The following is a 25,186-nucleotide window of genomic DNA, read 5'->3' as shown; positions in this document are numbered from 1 at the left end:
TCTGTGTGATCTCAGTAATGATATGGGAGACATTCTACTCCAGAGACAAGCTTCCTACAGAGTGAATGGACTGCTGGAGAGATTTACACCCCTCCCCCTTCCATGGGTCATCAGAAGGGGATTTACTGACTTTTCTCACCTTGATGATGGGACCCCATTATCTTCTTCCTTCTTTCTTTTCTATGAGTTTTATGATGACCATACCCTAAGAGTTGTTGGTTCTTTCCCTAATATACTCTCATGTGTCTGTATTTGTCTCTGCAGGTTGGAGAGATGTAATCTGACTTCCTCCTGCTGTGATGATCTCCGCTCCATTCTTATCACTAACCGATCCCTCATCAACCTGGATGTATCATATAATAATCTCCAAGACTCTGGAATGAGACATCTGTGTGAGGGACTCCGACATCCTGGCTGTACTCTGCAGGAGCTGAGGTGAGAATTCTACTATAAATGATCTCATATTCTGCAGGACTCTGATATACATCTTCCAGGTGAGGGACTCCGAGATCCAGGAGATGAGGGGAGAATTCTACTATAAATGATCTCCTATTCTGCAGGACTCTGATATACATCTTCCAGGTGAGGGACTCCGAGATCCAGGAGATGAGGGGAGAATTCTACTATAAATGATCTCCTATTCTGCAGGACTCTGATATATATCTTCTATGTGAGGGACTCCGAGATCCAGGAGATGAGGGGAGAATTCTACTATAAATGATCTCATATTCTGCAGGACTCTGATATATATCTTCTATGTGAGGGACTCCGAGATCCAGGAGATGAGGGGAGAATTCTACTATAAATGATCTCATGTTCTGCAGGACTCTGATATAAATCTTCTATGTGAGGGACTCCGAGATCCAGGAGATGAGGGGAGAATTCTACTATAAATGATCTCATATTCTGCAGGACTCTGATATATATCTTCTATGTGAGGGACTCCGAGATCCAGGAGATGAGGGGAGAATTCTACTGTAAATGATCTCATATTCTGCAGGACTCTGATATAAATCTTCTATGTGAGGGACTCCGAGATCCAGGAGATGAGGGGAGAATTCTACTATAAATGATCTCATATTCTGCAGGACTCTGATATATATCTTCTATGTGAGGGACTCCGAGATCCAGGAGATGAGGGGAGAATTCTACTATAAATGATCTCATATTCTGCAGGACTCTGATATATATCTTCTATGTGAGGGACTCCGAGATCCAGGAGATGAGGGGAGAATTCTACTATAAATGATCTCATGTTCTGCAGGACTCTGATATATATCTTCTATGTGAGGGACTCCGAGATCCAGGAGATGAGGGGGGAATTCTACTATAAATGATCTCATATTCTGCAGGACTCTGATATATATCTTCTATGTGAGGGACTCCGAGATCCAGGAGATGAGGGGGGAATTCTACTATAAATGATCTCATATTCTGCAGGACTCTGATATAAATCTTCTATGTGAGGGACTCCGAGATCCAGGAGATGAGGGGAGAATTCTACTATAAATGATCTCATATTCTGCAGGACTCTGATATATATCTTCTATGTGAGGGACTCCGAGATCCAGGAGATGAGGGGAGAATTCTACTGTAAATGATCTCATATTCTGCAGGACTCTGATATATATCTTCTATGTGAGGGACTCCGAGATCCAGGAGATGAGGGGAGAATTCTACTATAAATGATCTCATATTCTGCAGGACTTTGATATAAATCTTCTATGTGAGGGACTCCGAGATCCAGGAGATGAGGGGAGAATTCTACTATAAATGATCTCATATTCTGCAGGACTCTGATATAAATCTTCTATGTGAGGGACTCCGAGATTCAGGAGATGAGGGGAGAATTCTACTATAAATGATCTCATATTCTGCAGGACTCTGATATAAATCTTCTATGTGAGGGACTCCGAGATCCAGGAGATGAGGGGGGAATTCTACTATAAATGATCTCATATTCTGCAGGACTCTGATATATATATCTTCTATGTGAGGGACTCCGAGATCCAGGAGATGAGGGGAGAATTCTACTGTAAATGATCTCATATTCTGCAGGACTCTGATGTATATCTTCTATGTGAGGGACTCCGAGATCCAGGAGATGAGGGGGGAATTCTACTATAAATGATCTCATATTCTGCAGGACTCTGATATATATCTTCTATGTGAGGGACTCTGAGATCCAGGAGATGAGGGGAGAATTCTACTATAAATGATCTCATATTCTGCAGGACTCTGATATATATCTTCTATGTGAGGGACTCCGAGATCCAGGAGATGAGGGGGGAATTCTACTATAAATGATCTCATATTCTGCTGGATTTTGGTATAGAACCTTTTGTGGGGGATCCAGTTCCCTAGATCATCAGATGTGTACTGACTAGTAGGGATGAGTGACTCTGCTCGGGTTCAGTTCCCTGCAGGGTCGTGATATCTTCTCTGAAATTTGCAAAACCTGAAATTTACAGTGATTCCCATTGAAGGGGGAAGAGTGAGCACCCCCAAACCATACCAGGTCACATGCCTTCAACCGGGGGGGGCTTCCCTCCAAAGCCCATTGTCTTCATGTTGATGGGGACAAGGGCCTCTTCCCCACAACTCTCACCCAATGCTTGTGGGATCTGCAGGTGGGGGGTGTTTTGGCGGTTTTCCTACCACACCTATTACCTGGTTCTATACAGATTATAAATGTAATAAGTGAATTATAACCTTTTGTCTATACCTGAATGTAGCCAATACTGATGTGGCTATTACCAATAATGTTAATATTAAAGGATAACCACTGTGCAAAAATAAAGATCTAATTTATTTACACAGCAAGGAAGCTTTCTATTAATCAAATACAACAAAATATAATACAGAATGTTCCCAATACAAAGACTACAAGAAAGAGATAGTTACAATAAAGACAGAGCACTGGTGATACATTACAGCCATCCTGATGTTCTGAGGTCTGGGCTGTGGAAGGCACATGGCACAATAGGGAAGGGCTCTTTTGTTTTTGTTGTTTTATACACTTTCCAAAAGACCATCCCTAAACCCACCCACCCAAGTAAATCACACCTTTATCTTCCAATGGGTGGGCTTCAGAGCAAGGCATCAGTTCAGTTGAAATAAAAACAGGAAATTCCAGTTGCATTCCATCCCCCTCACCTCCATTGAGTCTTTTGTGTAATCACCCCCCCCCCACAGTATCATACATGGAGGTGTGTTGAGGTGATACAACAGATGGTAAATATGTTACATAAAATGAGACCCCGAACAGAAGTTCACAATAATATTAAAATTATTATAGGCCCAAAATAGCCACCTCAGGGGCCTATAGAAATCTGGAAGCCCTTTAACAAAGGGGCTCCCAGGTCCCGCCCCCATGTGATTGAGTATGGGGTTCAGAGTAGTAATACTGTAATATTTTTAATATCTATATTTTAATTCAGTCTCCAGTAAGTTCTGATATATGTCTGGCCAGGATATGTCTTCCCTCTACTTGGATGTGAATGGGAGAAGGTTTTGAGCTGAGTAGTAACAGACGTGAATTATTTGTGTCTGGAGTCGGGTAATTACGTCAATCATGTTAATTAGCCTAGTTGAAGCTAGCAAGAACACATGTTACAGGAGCTCAAGGTACAGTGGGAGGTGCAAAGGGGCGGGGTTATTGAGCCTGGGAATTTGAAACAAAAGACTGTGGGAGGCGTGGTTTCTGGAGCCATTTTAAGCACATGCTTACACAAGGGACACTCCCACAAGGGACACTCCCACAAGGGACACTCCCACAAGGGACACTCCCACTCCCACAAGGGACACTCCCACAAGGGACACTCACACTTACACAAGGGACACTCACACAAAGGACACTCACACAAGGGGCACTCCCACAAGGGACACTCCCACAAGGGACACTCACACAAAGGACACTCACACAAGGGACACTCCCACAAGGGACACTCCCACAAGGGACACTCACACTCCCACAAGGGACACTCCCACAAGGGACACTCACACTCCCACAAGGGACACTCCCACAAGGGACACTCCCACAAGGGACACTCACACTTACACAAGGGACACTCACACAAAGGACACTCACACAAAGGACACTCACACTTACACAAGGGACACTCACACAAAGGACACTCACACAAGGGACACTCACACAAGGGACACTCACACAAGGGACACTCACACAAGGGACACTCACACAAGGGACACTCACACAAGGGACACTCACACTTACACAAGGGACACTCACACAAGGGACACTCACACAAGGGACACTCACACTTACACAAGGGACACTCACATGCACACAAGGGACACTCACACAAGGGACACTTACAATTATACAAAGGACACTCACACAAGGGACACTCACACAAAGGACACTCACACAAAGGACACTCACACAAGGGACACTCACACAAGGGACCCTCACACTTACACAAAGGACACTCACACAAGGGACACTCACACAAGGGACACTCACACAAAGGACACTCACACAAAGGACACTCACACAAGGGACACTCACACAAGGGACCCTCACACTTACACAAAGGACACTCACACAAAGGACACTCACACAAAGGACACTCACACAAAGGACACTCACACAAGGGACACTCACACAAGGGACCCTCACACTTACACAAAGGACACTCACACAAAGGACACTCACACAAGGGACACTCACACAAGGGACCCTCACACTTACACAAAGGACACTCACACAAGGGACACTCACACAAGGGACACTTACAATTATACAAAGGACACTCACACAAGGGACACTCACACAAAGGACCCTCACACTTACACAAAGGACAGTTACGCAAATGACACTCACATGCACACATACTTTAACACAAAGAAACTATATATTTTGTTTTCATTCAAGGAACAAACAACTTATATTCTTTATTTTTATTTTATTTTAAGCTACATTTCTTTTTGAATTTGAAATTGTTACTTTTGTATTGACTTTGTATCTTTTGTGTGTGATCAAATAGTCACACTGGTTTTTACTTAACCCCTCCCCCTCCTGAGGATTTACCCCCTTCCTGACCACGCCTCTTTTTGCTACTCAGCTCTGCACTAATTCAATTGATAATTGCGCGGTCATGCAATGCTGCACCCAAATTATTATTATACAGTATTTATATAGCGCTAAAAGGTTTGCTCAGCGCTGTACATTATAGGGGGGACAGAATATTAGACAATACAGTAACAATATAAAACATGAGGGGATCGAGGGCCCTGCTCTTTTGAGCATAAAATCTAGGAGGAAGGGGATAGTGGTACAGGAGGAAGTGGCTGTGGGGGATGGAGTGGTAGGAGGAGTGGAGGAGATCGGCTATTAGGTGAGGGCGGGGTAGGCTTCCCTGGGTGTGCCTAAAGGTGAGAAGGGTAGGTGACAGTCTAATGGATTGGGGTAGTGAGTTCCAGAGGATGGGGGAAGTCCTCGAGAAGTCCTGCAGTTGGGCGTGGGAGGTGGAGACCAGGGAGCTAGAAAGTAGGAGGTCTTGTGAGGAGTGAAGATTACGGGTTGGGTGGTATTTGGGTATCAGGTCGGTGAGGTAGTTTGGGGCAGCATTATGAATGGCTTTGTATGTCAGTGTTAGTAGTTTGAATTTAATGCGTTGGGCAATCGGGAGCCAGTGGAGGGAATAACAGAGGGGGGTGGAGGACACTAATTGGAGGCCAGTGGAGGAAATGACAGAGGGGGGTGGAGGACACTAAGTGGAGGCCAGTGGAGGAAATGACAGAGGGGGGTGGGGGACACTAAGTGGAGGCCAGTGGAGGGAATGACAGAGGGGGGTGGGGGACACTAAGTGGAGGCCAGTGGAGGGAATGACAGAGGGGGGTGGCAGAAGTTGGTTAGGTGGATGAATCCGGCCGCTGAGTTCAGGATAGACTGAAGCGGGGATAGTCTGCGATGAGGTAGGTCAGTGAGGAGGGAGTTGCAGTAGTCCAGACGTGAGATAATAAGGGAGTGAACGAGTTGTTTAGTAGTGTCTGGGGTTAGGAACAAACGTATTTTGGAGATGTTGCGGAGGTTGAGTCTGCATGAGTTTGCCAATGATTGGACATGGGGTTGGAAGGACAGGTTTGAGTCTAGAGTGACACCTAGGACTTTGGCTTGTGGGGTGGGACTGATGGTGGCATTGTTGGTTATGATGGAGAGGGTGGGGGGGAGGGGGGCACGGGCTGGGGGAAAAATCAGGAGCTTGGTTTTGGAAAGATTCAATTTGAGGAAATGGAGCGACATCCAGTCTGATATGTCGTTCAGTAGGTGGGTGATACGGGCGGAGACTGAAGGGGTGAGGTGGGGGGTGGAGAGGTAAATTTGCGTGTCATCAGCGTAGAGGTGATAGTTGAAGCCGTGGGAGTGTATCAGTTTGCCGGGGGAGGAGGTGTAGATGGAGAAGAGAAAGGGCCCGAGGACTGAGCCTTGGAGGACCCCAACAGAGAGGGGGAGAGAAGGGGGTGGTAGCATTATAGGTAACACTGAAGGAGCGTTGGGATAGGTAGGAGGAGAGCCAGGAGAGAGCGGAGTCTCTGATGCTGAGGGAGTGTAGTTTGTTAAGGAGGAGGGGGTGCTCGAATGTGTCGAAGGCTGCGGAGAGGTCGAGGAGTAGGAGGACTGAGTAGTGGCCATTGGCTTTGGCGGTTAGCAGGTCATTAGTAATTTTGAGTAGGGCGGTTTCGGTGAAGTGTAGGGGACGGAAGCCAGACTGTAATGGATCGAGGAGGTTGTTGGCAGTGAGGTGGGCACATAGGCGATTGTAGACTAAGTGCTCAAGGAGCTTTGAAGTAAATGGCAGCAGGGAGATGGGTCTAAGGTTGTTCAGGTCAGTGGGGTCCAGGGAAGGTTTTTTGAGTATGGGGGTGATGTGTGCATGCTTTAGGGAGGAGGGGAATGTGCCAGTAGAAAGAGAGAGATTGAAGATGTGGGTGAGGGAGCGTAGGATGGAGGAGGGGGGGTGACCGGAGGAGTTGTGTGGGAACAGAGTCAAGGGGGCAAGTGGTGAAGCGGGCTTCTGAGAAGACCTTAGTGACCTCCTCAGTGGTAGCAAGGCTGAAGGAGCGGAGTGTTGGGGAGATTATAGTGTGCGGGAGGTTAGGTGTGGTGGGGGGTAGGGCGGTTGCGAGGTCAGAGGAGGGGAGAGTTGGTGGGGTTATAGCGGGAGGGAGGCTAGGTGGGGAGGTAGGTTGAGCATTGGCGATGTCCTTACGGATTGCATCAATCTTATTTTGGAAGTGATTGGCAATCTCTTGGGCAGTGAATGAGGTACTGGGTGGGGGTGGGGGGGAGTAGGGAGTTGAAAGTGGAGAAGAGCCGGCAAGGATTGGAGGAGAGGGTATTGATGAGGGTTACGAAGTAGGCTTGTTTGGCGGCATGGAGGGAGGAGGTGTAGGTGAGGAAGGCGGATTTGTAGATGGAGAACGCTCGAAGGGATCTGGTTTTGCGCCATAATTGCTCCAGCGCACGACTGCGTCATTTAAGATTTTTAGTGTGGTCAGTCTGCCAGGGTTGAAGCGGTCGGGGTCGAATGCTTCATGTGGTTAGGGGTGCTAAGGAGTCTAAGGCAGCTGACAGCGAGTCGTTATACACAGTAGTGGCCAGGTCAGGGCAGGACAGTGGAAGGATACTGTCGTACAAATGGTCAGCTGCAGAGTGGAGGGGGGCCGGGTTCAGGTTGCAGAGGTTACGGCTGGTGATGGTTTGACATTTGGGGGAGGAGGCGTTATAGGACGGGAAGATGGAGAACGTAATGAGGTTGTGGTCAGAGAGAGGGAAAGGGGTGTTTATGAGGTTGTGGGGGGTGCAGAGATGGGAGAAAATGAGGTCCAGGGTGTTACCATTGGTGTGGGTGGAGGACTGTGTGCACTGTGTGAGTGCAAAAGAAGAGGTTAAATGGAGGAGTTGGGATGTAGCCGGATTGTTGACATTGATAGGGATATTGAAGTCTCCAAGGATGATGGTGGGTAGCTCACAGGAGAGGAAGAAGGGCAGCCAGGCGGAAAAGTCCTCAAGGAAGCTGGATACTGATCCAGGAGGCTGATAGATTACTGCAATCCTCAGAGGGGTGGGGGAGAAAAGTCAGATGCAGTGGGCCTCGAAGGAGGAGAAGGATAGAGAGGAGGTGTTTGGGATGACCTGGAAGGTGGTCAGCGATGACAAGAGCACACCGACCCCACCACCCCTACGGCCGCTCGGTCTGGGTGAATGGGACCAGACGAGACCTCCATAGGAGAGTGTAGCAGGGGAGGGGGAGTCAGTGGCTTGGATCCAGGTTTCAGTGAAGGCTAGGAGGTTGAGGGAGTGGGAGATAAAGAGGTCATGGATGGCAATGAGCTTGTTGCAAATCGATCGGGCATTCAGGAGTGCAACCGAGAGTGGAGGGATGGATGCGGGGAGGAGGGGCACAGGTACAAGGTTGAGGGGGTTGCGGCGGTTCGTGGGGGTAGGAGGGTGCCTAGCGGGTGAGTGAGGTGAAGGACCAGGGTTTGGGGAGATGTCCCCAGAGGTTAGGAGAAGAAGAAGTGTGAGGAAAGTAACATGGGAGCGGGATGTACACGAGCGCACATGTCTTCCAGGCCTGGTGTTTGGGTCAGCAGGAGAGTGAAGAATGAGCAGGAGGTGATAAGAACAGTAGTAGGGAGAATGAAATGAAATTTACGTCCTTTTTTTACACAAAAATAGAGCTTTCTTTCAGTGGTACAGTATTTGATCACCTGTGCACTTTTTATTTTTCACGCTATAAACAAAAAAGACCAAAAATTTGAAGAAAAACAATATTTTTTACTTTCAGCTATAAAAAATATATAGTAAACTCAAAGTTAGTTATAAATTTAGGCCAAAATGTATTCTGCTCCATGTTTTTGGTAAAAATAATCCCAATAAGTGTATATTGATTGCTTTGTGTGAAGTTATAGCGTCTACAAACTATGGGATAGATACTGTAACTTACGCCATTTTTTTGCTATACAGCGCTGCACTAGTTTAACGGACAATTGCGCGGTCATGCAATACGGTACATAAATGAAATGTATGTCCTTTTTTCACACAAATAGAGCTTTCTTTTGGTGGTATTTGATCACCTGTGCACTTTTTATTTTTGGCGCTATAAACAGAAAAATTTTTGAAGAAGCAAAAAAATTTTGAAAAAAAAAATATTTTCTCTTTTCGGTCATAAAAAATATCCAAAAAAACTAACATTTTGTCAAATTTAGGCCAAAATGTATTCTGCTCCATGTTTTTGGTTACAAAAATCCCAATAAGTGTATATTGATTGCTTTGTGTGACAGTTCTAGCGTCTACAAACTATGGGAGAGATAATGGAATTTACACAGCTTTTACTTTCTGACTGCCCATCACATTTCTTGAGGTGCTAAAATACCAGGACAGTACAAACACCCCCAAATACCAGGACAGTACAAACACCCCCAAATACCAGGACAGTACAAACACCCCCAAATACCAGGACAGTACAAACACCCCCAAATACCAGGACAGTACAAACACCCCCAAATACCAGGACAGTACAAACACCCCCCAAATACCAGGACAGTACAAACACCCCCAAAAATTTTTTTTTTTTTTTTCATTTTCCAAAAACTTGTAAAAAAATAAATTCTGCTATTGATTCAACATGCCTCTCAGCAAATAGCTTGGGGTGTCTACTTTCCAAAAAGGGGTAATTTTGGGGGGTGGGGGGCATTTTATGCCCAGCATTAGCATTATATTGGCCAAGTATTTGGTAAACCATAAAAGATGATGGTATGCCGAGTAAATAGATACCAAACATGACATGATTTAAAACTGCGCATGTCCCGTGCAATGGCAACAAACTGCATACATTTTTAATATCCATAGGCAACACTTTAAAAGCCTTTAAAAGCTACCATTTTAGATCTACAGAGGAGGTCTGGTGTTAGAATTACTGCCCTCAATCTGACGTTTACGGCGATACCTCACATGTATGGTGCAACCGCTGTTTACATACCGGCACAGGGTCAAGGCTTGTGCACACAGGTGTGCGTGCATGGGAGGGGCGAGTTTTTTATTTAATTTTTTTTTTAAAGTTATTTTGATTTTTTAAATTATTTTGTCCCATTCATTTTTTATCACTTTTAATGCTATCACAGGGAATGTAAATAACCCCGATAGCTTCAATGGGCATTGTCTTATATTCTTCTTTGAGAACTCTGGGGTCTATCAGACTCTGGATATCTCCTCTGCACTTACATTATCTGATCAAACCAAAATCGGTGATCAGATGCTTTCCCAATTTACAAATGGCGCTGTTTATATCCTGCGAACCTGAAGTGATGAAATGCTCGTAGCTTCCGAATTCTTAGACTTTAGAGATGATTGGCATCATTCTGGTCTCCAATCAGCTCTATGGTCAGCTGGCAGAAACACCGGCTGCATTCTCAGGTTCCCCCGATGGCACGGGACTGCCAAAGAAGGCTGTGGAAGGCAGCGAGGGGGGGGGGGCAAAATCTCCTGCTGCTTGTAAAAGCAATCCTGCAGCAAATTAGCCACTAGGATTGCTTTTACAAGCCGATCACCGGCTGAAAAAAACAATACCAGGATGATGCCTGCAGCTGTAAGCATCATCCTGGTATAGCCATTCAAAGTCCAGGGATGTCCCAGTACATCGCTGGTCCTTGTTGGGTATATATGATATGTTCTTTTTTTTGTATGCTGCCTGTGGAATGAATGAAAAAAAGAGAAGAAATCTCTGTTAGAAAAAGTGTGTGGTATGCCCACCATTAGAATATTCCGCCCTGCATCCACCCACTTCTAATGGTGGGCACACATTAGGTCACACGGTGCCACATGCGCCAGTTCCAAGATTGTACAAATGTCTAAATAGTGGCACGCTTGAATAAAAATTGTCCACATATAAGTGGTACCCCATATGAAGAAATGATGACACCAAGTCCCAAACTATCTTGTCACTGCTCCCCATGTAGTCTGGGCATCCGGGAGGCTCCACGTGACTATCATGTCACTGCTCCCCATGTAGTCTGGGCATCTGGGGGGCTCCACGTGACTATCATGTCACTGCTCCCCATGTAGTCTGGGCATCCGGGGGGCTCCACGTGACTATCATGTCACTGCTCCCCATGTAGTCTGGGCATCTGGGGGGCTCCACGTGACTATCATGTCACTGCTCTCCATGTAGTCTGGGCATCTGGGGGGCTCCACGTGACTATCTATTCCCTCGTAAATCCAATTCTTATAAGTATAGCCTGTTGTCCTCTCACAGGTCTTCTACGTCTTGACCCCATATCTGGCACGCTTGCTGGGGAGAAATTGTTTGAATGCAAGGCGGCCAGAAAAATGAATGAGGGACTCATCAACGCAGATGTTTTGCTGAGGAGTATAGACATCTGCAAATTTCTGGTTAAGGTGATTTACGAGGGGCCGAATTTTGTGGAGCCGGTCAAATTCAGGGTCATCCCGAGGATGACAGAGTGTATTGTCGCTGAAATGCATAAAACACATTATACTCTCATATCTATGCCTGGCCATGGCAGTAGAGAACACGGCATATGATGAATCAGGTCTGCGGACCAATACAACCGCAATTCATTTTTTTAGTAATGCCCATGTTGAGGGTTAGGCAAAAAAATTTAAATTCGGAAACCGTGATGAGTTTCTATGCGAATGGTCTGGTAAAGTTTGAATTTGGGTTGGCGGCAATAAATTGTTGTGCATATAAACTGCTTTGATCCACAATCAACGCATACAGATCTTCCGTGAAAAAACGCTCCAAAAATCAACGGGAGGAATTAAATTTGCTATCTCCACCTGAATTCCAGGTTGGGCAGTGAATGGGGAAGTACGGGTGCTGCAGAATTTGTGGACTGTCAATCGGGATTTGCAAGCACATCCGGAAGGATACTAGGGACTCTACAGGCCTGTGTGCAAATTAATGGTGGGTGCGGGACAATACTTGTGCTCACCACCACACCGGCTTGTACTGCACTTATGGGACTCACCATGTCACCAAGTGATACTGCAGTGCTGGTATTATTATTATTATACAGGATTTATGGCGCCAACAGTTTTCTCAGCACTTTACAATATAATGGGAGACAATACAGAACAATACAGTTCAATACAAGAGGGTTAGGAGGGCCTGATCCTGGGAGCTTACAATCTAAGAGGTATGTGAAAGACCAGGATGTACTAGGCAGCTGGTACTCGTCAGTTCACCAAAAGGTAGCGCGGCACTAGTACTGGCACTCTGCTGCATTGGAGAGTCATCAAAATTTACTGACAAGTGCTAACAGAGATCAGGCCTGATTCTGCCAACACTGCGGTTTTGTGTGCAATGTATGAAGTAACAGTGACCTACTGACACTGCACTTGCTTGGGGAGAAGGGGGGGTAAGCGTAGGGGCTAAACGCTGGTGCTGGCAGGTGTCGGGGCTGATCCCGCTAACGCTGCATTTTTGGGGACGCTATACTAATGTGAACGCTGGTATAGTGCTGATCTGATCAAAGATATTGACCCGTTCAGACACTATACTAGCAATGGAGGTTTACTGTACATGAGCGTGCTCCTGGCAATCAAGGTGTTAAATGTGATGACTGGTGTACTGACGGGCAATCTGACGCCATCTGGGAGGTACATGAAAACCACAGGAGCACAAATCGTGTGTGATATATATATATGTGATTTTGCGCAGCCGTGCTGCCCTGTAGTAGTATTTCTGCTATAGGCCGGTCAGGAAGCGGGTACAGAAGCGGTTTGTGTTACGGCATTGATTTACTTTAACTGACAGTTGCGCGGTCACTGACATCCCCAGTGACACCAATACAGTGGTCAGTGCAAAAAAAAAAAAAAACACTGACACTGTACTAATGGCACTGGGGAGGAAAGGGTTAACTTTTTTAGGCAATCAAATGGTTAACTGTGTGAGGGGAGTGTTTTACAAGGGGGCGGGGGTGTGTGTTCACAGGAATACACTGATCCCACTCCTCTCTCAGGATCTGCGTGCTTGAAACTGACAGGGAGCAGAGCTGCAGTGTAAACACTGCAGCCGTGCTTCCTGTCAGTGATTGACGATAATCACCGGAACCCGGCGGGTAATGGCCGGCCCGGGACCCAGTGATTGACACCCTGTCAGGGCAGGGCTGTGGAACGGACAGGTAGGCCTAGTGGCAGGGTAACGCACTGGCTGACGACAACCACCACCAACAGACTGAAGTCCCTCAGGGCGCGGAGTCTAAGTCCCAGGCTGCCCTTCACCAGGGCCCCTGATGGTGGGGATGGACTTGACGCAACCAGGGACCAGGTCGCGGCCCCCGAGACACCCCAGCTGCGGTAATGGCCGCCGCCAATGGCGTGTAGTTGGTGAGAATGACAATAGCGTAGTCAGACAAGCCGGGTCAATAACAACGGGACAAAACAGTACAGAACAGTAGACAGAGAATCACAGGTCACGGGCCGGGTTCAGCAACAGAAGGTCAGATCAAAGGGAAACGCAGAGAATGGTCTTAGTCACAAGCCGAGTCAGAATACCAGAAGAGTCACGAGCGTATACACAGAGCTGTAGCAAGACAAAGACACAAGACACAAGTGCAAAGAGCATGTGCAGATCCCAGGCTTATATGTACTCAGCCACACCCCTCTGGGGGATGGACCTCAGAGACCTGAAGGCATAAAAGATTCCCATCATGCTCAGCAGAAATCCAAGATGGATGCTAGCACATGGAGTAACATAACCTCTGGGAAAAGGTAGGACCTTGACACACCCGCAGCCATGATGAGCGGCGCTGGTAGGGCGGTTTCACACCTCGCGCACGCCCCCTACCTGTTTTGCAAAATGATGTATTAAAACTTCATTCTGAGCAGCGGTGCCGCCCTGTCACAGTAAAAACACTGCGGCTGTATGGCAACAGGTTAACTGGCTCTGAAAAGGATTTATTCTTACAATCACCTACAGACACAGGAATATTAATAGAGTTTTTTCACAACTCTAGAATTCCAACAAATACACATTCACTAAAAAAGTGTCACAAATTAAATAAAAACATAAATTTGGTCCCACATGATTAAAAAAACTACTGCCCACAAAACGTGACTGTTCCTGTCCAGAAACACAGCCAACTGACCGGTAAATGTGGGGTCGGGGAATACTTGGTGACATCACTGGGTGACCCCTCTTCCATATCTACTTGTCATTGGGTGAATGCAATTCTTGAAAAAAAAGATAAACATGGGGGCGGGGTTACTTGCCCAGTGCATATTGATTGGTTTGTGTGAAAGTTATAGCATCTACAAACTATGGTATATATATTGGAATTTTTTTTCTAAATACTACTTATGGCGGCAATCAGCAACTTATAATGGGACTGTGATAGTGAGGCGGGCAATCTGACACTAAATTTACAGGTACCTATTGCGAAAAAAGAGCATCTGGCTGTCAGGGACTGCTTGATCCGCTACAAAAAATGTACCTGCTAGTGCTAGTAGAGATCAGGCCTGATCCTGTTAACGCTGCAGTTTTGTGTGTAATGTATCAATATAGAGATCTACTGACATTACACTTGTTGGGGGGGAGGGGCTAAACACAGGTGCTGGCAGGTATTGGGGCTGATCCTGCTAATGCTGAATGTTTGGGGACACTATACGAAGGGGGTGCTAGTATAGTTCTGATCAAAGATACTGATCTGTTCAGACACTACACTAGTAATGGAGATGTATAGTGTGTCTGTGAGTATGTTCCTGGCAAACAACGGGTTAAATGTGATAGTGATAGTGTGGTGGGCAATCTGACGCTATCTGAGAGGGAAACTAACTGATGTTAATGCTATCTGAAGTCACCCGTGACACTAATACAGTGATCAGGAAATATCTGTACCCTGCAATAATGACTCTGGTAACAGGGCAGTGAAAGGGTTACCTGGGGGGGGATCAGGGGGATAAATGTGCCTAACTCTGTGTCTGAGTGTTAAGTGTGCTGCTGTGACTCAGATCTGCTCTCTTCTCTCTCTAGAACAGAAAAGGGCTCCAGCAGAGATGATTGGGTCAGTTCCTGTGTCTGTGTTCTGTAGACACCGGCACACGATGAGCTCTGATTGGTTACAACCGATCAGCAGGTCCAGATCAAACCTCATTGTCCTGGATCTGGTGACTGATCGGTGCTGTACTGAATCACAGCACCGCCGGCCTGGGAACACGCAGGGAGCACGGATCACGTGTATACATGTGATTTTGTGCCAGACGGGCAGTAAAGCTACAGGAGGCGGTCACCAAGTGAATGACAACATAAAACATGTATATTTTAGGTATAGGGAGTCTCACTTCTAGTGCTGCACAGTTCTCTTTCTATCTATTGGTGTTAGGATTTTTGTGGATTAATTATTTCTGTTCAGCTGCTTAATATGTCATTTGAACCCTTTTTTGGCTGCTCAGTGCCATTATAATGTTGCCATTTCCTGCCTGGCACTGTCAGTATTGCTGGCTGGTCGATGATTTTGCCGGCACACAGAAGTGAATGGAGTTCCCACACGGCTGTTCTGTACAAGCAGAAGTGTCTGGAGCTGCTCTGTCCTCGTTCTCTATGATTTCCCAGTGTATTCTGGGATACTGGAGCCTCCGCTGTGTCTCACCCAATACCCGGGTAACACGTAATAAATGCTTTACTAACACACCATAAATGCCCTTGGGGCTGATAAAGAAGAACTTTGCCCTTTCCCCTCCCCCCATCCCCCTGCTTACCTGTTACTGTGTTCTGCCCAGTAACCATAGTCACCTGGCCAGTGGATCCGGCATTGAGCTGCTGGGATCCTCCTCTCTGCAGCCGCTGCACGGGTTCAGCACCGCCATGTTGCCTCTAACAGCTGCCGGCTCTTCCAGGTGCTGCTAGGCCGCCCCTCCCCCTTACTGAATGGGACTGCATGTCATATATCCCAGGAGGCACTGGGGCAGCCTGCCATTAACCTAGACTTATATCAGAAGTCAGGGAGGGGGGTGGCCGACCATATGTAACCAAACAAACATCTGATATCGATGCAGAGGGGGGATGGGGAGGAGGAAAGTGCTGTGGGAGGGTGAAGCCCCAATGCTACTGCTCCTGTGTGAACAGCACTGGGGGGTACCATTGTAATATTCATGGCAGGCATTGATGGGCAGTTATGAGGATTTAGAAATGCAGAATAAATGCTGAATAAACACAGGATATTGACACACGTGTGACCGAGACTTGGCTGAACTCTGTAGCTACAGGCACCATGGATCAATCCATCCTCAATTTTCACAGAATATCCAGTGAGGTCCCTCAGATGGATTTCAGTAATCTGCCCCCCCCTCCCCCTCTCCTCTGAGTCAATCAGTTGTTAGTGGAAATTACAGCTTGAGCTACTGAGCTCTGGAAATAACATGGTTTGTACAGTGACCCAGGAAGGACAGGCGGGCAAACATGTGGAAATGTGATTTCAGCTCCACCTGCTGGCTTGAAATGTAAATACAAATTATTTCTATACAATATTTCATATTTACAAATCTCTGAATGTAATGTTTTGTCCTGACCATAATAAAGACAGAAAACTCTATACATTCCTGTGAAGGCAAAGACATCAGACAGTTCTCACTTCTGTACAAAAGGCCGTCCCATCACCAATACAACTCATACTCCCGAAATATCATCTGTCATTGTCTGCCTTCTGCAGGATAGTAATTGTTCAATCCTGGAAAGTTACCCATCCCCCATCACTACAAGAAATGATGACCATCCCTAACTCCCATCCCCTTTATGAGTCCTTGTCTGCCATACAAAGTCCCCAGCCTTCCTCTGTCCTGGCTCTGGGCAGTGAGTGCCCATCCCCCTCTCTGCTCCTGGTGGGGGTTCTGTTCAGGTATGAAGGTGGTGTCCTATGTACATGACCCCTCCGGAGTCCCTCCACAACCACATATTATACTATGTAGAGCTGGGCAGTCGGCTTCATCTTCTTGTATTTTGTTCCTTTCTGTTTGGTTTCCTCATTACAAATGATTTCTCCATAAAATGAGTAGAGCTCTCCTCTGGTGAGGATCGTCCTCCTCATATTCTCCATCTGGAGGGTTTGGACGATTTTTGAATTCCAGTTTTTCTGGGTGATATCAACATGAAAGTGGACTTTGTGTGTCATGTGTGTCATGCGTGTCATGTGTGTCTGTGCTATGAATTCTATCTGCAGATGTGTGACTTCACCAAAGACTTCTGGATCATCTCCTGACCAAGTCCCCCCTGAGTCCCCCTATGTCAGGCCTTGTCTGCTCCTGTTCAGTATCTGCTCATCATTTCTCTGTGTGATCTCAGTAATGATATGGGAGACATTCTACTCCAGAGACAAGCTTCCTACAGAGTGAATGGACTGCTGGAGAGATTTACACCCCTCCCCCTTCCATGGGTCATCAGAAGGGGATTTACTGACTTTTCTCACCTTGATGATGGGACCCCATTATCTTCTTCCTTCTTTCTTTTCTATGAGATTTATGATGACCATACCCTAAGAGTTGTTGGTTCTTTCCCTAATATACTCTCATGTGTCTGTATTTGTCTCTGCAGGTTGTATATGTGTAATCTGACTTCCTCCTGCTGTGATGATCTCCGCTCCATTCTTATCACTAACCGATCCCTCATCAACCTGGATTTATCAGGTAATGAACTCCAAGACTCTGGAATGAAACGTCTGTGTGAGGGACTCCGACATCCTGGCTGTACTTTGCAGGAGCTGAGGTGAGAATTCTACTATAAATGATCTCATATTCTGCAGGACTCTGATATATATCTTCTATGTGAGGGACTCCGAGATCCAGGAGCTGAGGGGAGAATTCTACTATAAATGATCTCATATTCTGCAGGACTCTGATATATATCTTCTATGTGAGGGACTCCGAGATCCAGGAGATGAGGGGAGAATTCTACTATAAATGATCTCATATTCTGCAGGACTCTGATATATATCTTCTATGTGAGGGACTCCGAGATCCAGGAGATGAGGGGGGAATTCTACTATAAATGATCTCATATTCTGCTGGACTCTGATATAAATCTTCTATGTGAGGGACTCCGAGATCCAGGAGATGAGGGGAGAATTCTACTATAAATGATCTCATATTCTGCAGGACTCTGATATATATCTTCTATGTGAGGGACTCCGAGATCCAGGAGCTGAGGGGAGAATTCTACTATAAATGATCTCATATTCTGCAGGACTCTGATATATATCTTCTATGTGAGGGACTCCGAGATCCAGGAGCTGAGGGGAGAATTCTACTATAAATGATCTCATATTCTGCAGGACTCTGATATATATCTTCTATGTGAGGGACTCCGAGATCCAGGAGATGAGGGGAGAATTCTACTATAAATGATCTCATATTCTGCAGGACTCTGATATATATCTTCTATGTGAGGGACTCCGAGATCCAGGAGATGAGGGGGGAATTCTACTATAAATGATCTCATATTCTGCTGGACTCTGATATAAATCTTCTATGTGAGGGACTCCGAGATCCAGGAGATGAGGGGAGAATTCTACTATAAATGATCTCATATTCTGCAGGACTCTGATATATATCTTCTATGTGAGGGACTCTGAGATCCAGGAGATGAGGTGAGAATTCTACTATAAATAATCTCATATTCTGCAGGACTCTGATATAAATCTTCTATGTGAGGGACTCCGAGATCCAGGAGATGAGGGGGGAATTCTACTATAAATGATCTCATATTCTGCAGGACTCTGATATAAATCTTCTATGTGAGGGACTCCGAGATCCAGGAGATGAGGGGGGAATTCTACTATAAATGATCTCATATTCTGCAGGACTCCGATATATATCTTCTATGTGAGGGACTCCGAGATCCAGGAGATGAGGGGAGAATTCTACTATAAATGATCTCATATTCTGCAGGACTCTGATATATATCTTCTATGTGAGGGACTCCGAGATCCAGGAGATGAGGGGAGAATTCTACTATAAATGATCTCATATTCTGCAGGACTCTGATATATATCTTCTATGTGAGGGACTCCGAGATCCAGGAGATGAGGGGAGAATTCTACTATAAATGATCTCATATTCTGCAGGACTCTGATATATATCTTCTATGTGAGGGACTCCGAGATCCAGGAGATGAGGGGAGAATTCTACTATAAATGATCTCATATTCTGCAGGACTCTGATATATATCTTCTATGTGAGGGACTCCGAGATCCAGGAGATGAGGGGGGAATTCTACTATAAATGATCTCATATTCTGCTGGACTCTGATATAAATCTTCTATGTGAGGGACTCCGAGATCCAGGAGATGAGGGGAGAATTCTACTATAAATGATCTCATATTCTGCAGGACTCTGATATATATCTTCTATGTGAGGGACTCTGAGATCCAGGAGATGAGGTGAGAATTCTACTATAAATAATCTCATATTCTGCAGGACTCTGATATAAATCTTCTATGTGAGGGACTCCGAGATCCAGGAGATGAGGGGGGAATTCTACTATAAATGATCTCATATTCTGCAGGACTCTGATATAAATCTTCTATGTGAGGGACTCCGAGATCCAGGAGATGAGGGGGGAATTCTACTATAAATGATCTCATATTCTGCAGGACTCCGATATATATCTTCTATGTGAGGGACTCCGAGATCCAGGAGATGAGGGGAGAATTCTACTATAAATGATCTCATATTCTGCAGGACTCTGATATATATCTTCTATGTGAGGGACTCCGAGATCCAGGAGATGAGGGGAGAATTCTACTATAAATGATCTCATATTCTGCAGGACTCTGATATATATCTTCTATGTGAGGGACTCCGAGATCCAGGAGATGAGGGGAGAATTCTACTATAAATGATCTCATATTCTGCTGGATTTTGGGATAAAACCTTTTGTGGGGGATCCAGTTCCCTAGATCAGCAGATGTGTACTGACTAGTAGGGATGAGTGACTCTGCTCGGGTTCAATTCCCTGCATGGTCATGATAAGTCCCATTGAAGGGGGAAGAGTGAGCACCCCTAAACCATATCAGGCCACATGCCTTCAACCGGGGGGGGGGGGGCTTCCCTCCAAAGCCCATTGTCTTCATGTTGATGGGGACAAGGGCCTCTTCCCCACAACTCTCACCCAATGCTTGTGGGGATCTGCAGGTGGGGGGCCTATAGAAATCTGGAAGCCCTTTAACAAAGGGGCTCCCAGGTCCCGCCCCCATGTGATTGAGTATGGGGTTCAGAGTAGTAATACTGTAATATTTTTAATATCTATATTTTAATTCAGTCTCCAGTAAGTTCTGATATATGTCTGGCCAGGATATGTCTTCCCTCTACTTGGATGTGAATGGGAGAAGGTTTTGAGCTGAGTAGTAACAGACGTGAATTATTTGTGTCTGGAGTCGGGTAATTACGTCAATCATGTTAATTAGCCTAGTTGAAGCTAGCAAGAACACATGTTACAGGAGCTCAAGGTACAGTGGGAGGTGCAAAGGGGCGGGGTTAATGAGCCTGGGAATTTGAAACAAAAGACTGTGGGAGGCGTGGTTTCTGGAGCCATTTTAAGCACATGCTTACACAAGGGACACTCCCACAAGGGACACTCCCACAAGGGACACTCACACAAGGGACACTCCCACTCCAACAAGGGACACTCCCACAAGGGACACTCACACTTACACAAGGGACACTCACACAAAGGACACTCACACAAGGGGCACTCCCACAAGGGACACTCCCACAAGGGACACTCACACAAAGGACACTCACACAAGGGACACTCCCACAAGGGACACTCCCACAAGGGACACTCACACAAAGGACACTCACACAAGGGACACTCCCACAAGGGACACTCCCACAAAGGACACTCCCACAAGGGACACTCACACTTACACAAGGGACACTCCCACAAGGGACACTCACACTTACACAAGGGGCACTTCCACAAGGGACACTCCCACAAGGGACACTCACACAAAGGACACTCACACAAGGGACACTCCCACAAGGGACACTCACACAAAGGACACTCACACAAGGGACACTCCCACAAGGGACACTCCCACAAGGGACACTCACACAAGGGACACTCCCACAAGGGACACTCACACAAGGGACACTCCCACAAGGGACACTCACACTCCCACAAGGGACACTCCCACAAGGGACACTCACACTTACACAAAGGACACTCACACAAGAGACACTCACACAAGGGATACTCACATGCACACAAAGGACACTCACAGGCACACAAAGGACACTCACAGGCACACAAAGGACACTCACATGCACACAAGGGACACTCACACAAGGGACACTCACATGCACACAAAGGACACTCACATGCACACAAAGGACACTCACACAAAGGACACTCACACAAGGGACACTCACACAAGGGACACTCCCACAAGGGACACTCACACTCCCACAAGGGACACTCCCACAAGGGACACTCACACTTACACAAAGGACACTCACACAAGAGACACTCACACAAGGGACACTCACATGCACACAAAGGACACTCACAGGCACACAAAGGACACTCACACAAAGGACACTCACATGCACACAAAGGACACTCACATGCACACAAAGGACACTCACACAAAGGACACTCACATGCACACAAAGGACACTCACATGCACACAAAAGACACTCACACAAAGGACACTCACACAAAGGACACTCACACAAAAGACACTCACACAAAGGACACTCACATGCACACAAAGGACACTCACACAAAGGACACTCACACAAAGGACACTCACACAAAGGACACTCATATGCACAGAAAGGACACTCACACAAAGGACACTCATATGCACACAAAGGACACTCACACAAAGGACACTCACACAAAGGACACTCATATGCACACAAAGGACACTCACATGCACACAAAGGACACTCACACAAAAGACACTCACACAAAGGACACTCACACAAAGGACACTCATATGCACACAAAGGACACTCACAGGCACACAAAGGACACTCACAGGCACACAAAGGACACTCACACAAAGGACACTCACACAAAGGACACTCATATGCACACAAAGGACACTCACATGCACAGAAAGGACACTCACACAAAGGACACTCACACAAAGGACACTCACATGCACAGAAAGGACACTCACACAAAGTACACTCACACTTACACAAAGAACACTCACAGGCACACAAAGGACACTCACAGGCATACAAAGGACACTCACACAAAGGACACTCACCTGCACACAAAGGACACTCACACAAAGGACACTCACACTTACACAAAGGACACTCACACTTACACAAAGGACACTCACACTTACACAAAGGACACTTACACAAAGGACACTCACACTTACACAAAGGACACTCACAGGCACACAAAGAACACTCACAGGCACACAAAGGACACTCACAGGCATACAAAGGACACTCACACAAAGGACACTCACCTGCACACAAAGGACACTCACACAAAGGACACTCACACTTACACAAAGGACACTCACACTTACACAAAGGACACTCACACTTACACAAAGGACACTTACACAAAGGACACTCACACTTACACAAAGGACACTCACAGGCACACAAAGGACACTCACAGGCACACAAAGGACACTCACATGCACACAAAGGACACTCACACAAAGGACACTCACAGGCACACAAAGGACACTCACACAAAGGACACTCACAGGCACACAAAGGACACTCACACTTACACAATGGACACTCACACTTACACAAAGGACACTCACATGCACACAAAGGACACTCACATGCACACAAAGGACACTCACATGCACACATAGGACACTCACAGGCACACAAAGGACACTCACACAAAGGACACTCACAGGCACACAAAGGACATTCACACAAAGGACACTCACAGGCACACAAAGGACATTCACATGCACACAAAGGACACTCACCTGCACACAAAGGACACTCACACAAAGGACACTCACACAAGGGACACTCGCACTCACACAAAGGACACTCACACAAGGGACACTCACACAAGGGACACTCACATGCACACAAAGGACACTCACATGCACACAAAAGACACTCACACAAAGGACACTCACACAAAGGACACTCACATGCACACAAAGGACACTCACATGCACACAAAAGACACTCACACAAAGGACACTCACACAAAGGACACTCACACAAAGGACACTCACATGCACACAAAGGACACTCACATGCACACAAAAGACACTCACACAAAGGACACTCACACAAAGGACACTCACACAAAGGACACTCACACAAAGGACACTCATATGCACACAAGAGACACTCACACAAAGGACACTCACACAAAGGACACTCACACAAAGGACACTCATATGCACAGAAAGGACACTCACACAAAGGACACTCACACAAAGGACACTCACATGCACACAAAGAACACTCACAGGCACACAAAGGACACTCACAGGCATACAAAGGACACTCACACAAAGGACACTCACCTGCACACAAAGGACACTCACACTTACACAAAGGACACTCACACTTACACAAAGGACACTCACACTTACACAAAGGACACTTACACAAAGGACACTCACACTTACACAAAGGACACTCACATGCACACAAAGGACACTCACATAAAGGACACTCACAGGCACACAAAGGACACTCACACAAAGGACACTCACACTTACACAAAGGACACTCACACTTACACAAAGGACACTTACACAAAGGACACTCACAGGCACACAAAGGACACTCACACAAAGGACACTCACAGGCACACAAAGGACACTCACAGGCACACAAAGGACATTCACCTGCACACAAAGGACACTCACATGCACACAAAGGACACTCACACAAGGGACACTCACACAAGGGACACTCACATGCACACAAAGGACACTCACACAAAGGACACTCACACAAAGGACACTCACATGCACACAAAGGACACTCACACAAAAGACACTCACACAAAGGACACTCACACAAAGGACACTCATATGCACACAAAGGACACTCACACAAAGGACACTCACACAAAGGACACTCATATGCACACAAAGGACACTCACATGCACACAAAGGACACTCACACAAAAGACACTCACACAAAGGACACTCACACAAAGGACACTCATATGCACACAAAGGACACTCACAGGCACACAAAGGACACTCACAGGCACACAAAGGACACTCACACAAAGGACACTCACACAAAGGACACTCATATGCACACAAAGGACACTCACATGCACAGAAAGGACACTCACACAAAGGACACTCACACAAAGGACACTCACATGCACAGAAAGGACACTCACACAAAGTACACTCACACTTACACAAAGAACACTCACAGGCACACAAAGGACACTCACACAAAGGACACTCACCTGCACACAAAGGACACTCACACAAAGGACACTCACACTTACACAAAGGACACTCACACTTACACAAAGGACACTCACACTTACACAAAGGACACTTACACAAAGGACACTCACACTTACACAAAGGACACTCACAGGCACACAAAGGACACTCACAGGCACACAAAGGACACTCACATGCACACAAAGGACACTCACACAAAGGACACTCACAGGCACACAAAGGACACTCACACAAAGGACACTCACAGGCACACAAAGGACACTCACACAAAGGACACTCACAGGCACACAAAGGACACTCACCTGCACACAAAGGACACTCACAGGCACACAAAGGACACTCACATGCACACAAAGGACACTCACACTTACACAAAGGACACTCACACTTACACAAAGGACACTCACATGCACACAAAGGACACTCACAGGCACACAAAGGACACTCACAGGTACACAAAGGACACTCACACAAAGGACACTCACATGCACACAAAGGACACTCACACAAGGGACACTCACACAAGGGACACTCACATGCACACAAAGGACACTCACACAAAGGACACTCACACAAAGGACACTCACATGCCCACAAAGGACACTCACATGCACACAAAAGACACTCACACAAAGGACACTCACACAAAGGACACTCACATAAAGGACACTCATATTCACACAAAGGACACTCACATGCACAGAAAGGACACTCACACAAAGGACACTCACATGCACAGAAAGGAC

The 25,186-nt window shown here is 46.4% G+C and overlaps 1 protein-coding gene across 1 annotated transcript in view; it reads left to right on the top strand.

Annotated features, from left to right (window-relative positions):
* Positions 1-247: 247 nt before the first annotated feature.
* Positions 248-25,186, top strand: part of LOC149443721 (NACHT, LRR and PYD domains-containing protein 12-like) — a 126,971-nt gene continuing 102,032 nt past the window's right edge. Inside the window, exons 1-2 of the mRNA XM_089655368.1 lie at positions 248-435; positions 17,577-17,747. Coding sequence (XP_089511494.1) covers positions 380-435; positions 17,577-17,747 — 227 coding nt within the window. The 5' untranslated portion in view covers positions 248-379. The remainder of the gene's footprint in view (positions 436-17,576; positions 17,748-25,186) is intronic.

This window comes from Staurois parvus, unplaced genomic scaffold (genome assembly GCF_062004578.1).
Source record: "Staurois parvus isolate SC_StPar_1 unplaced genomic scaffold, SC_StPar_1.0 ptg000837l, whole genome shotgun sequence".
NCBI lineage: Eukaryota > Metazoa > Chordata > Amphibia > Anura > Ranidae > Staurois > Staurois parvus.
This window is presented reverse-complemented; position numbering and strand designations above follow the sequence as displayed.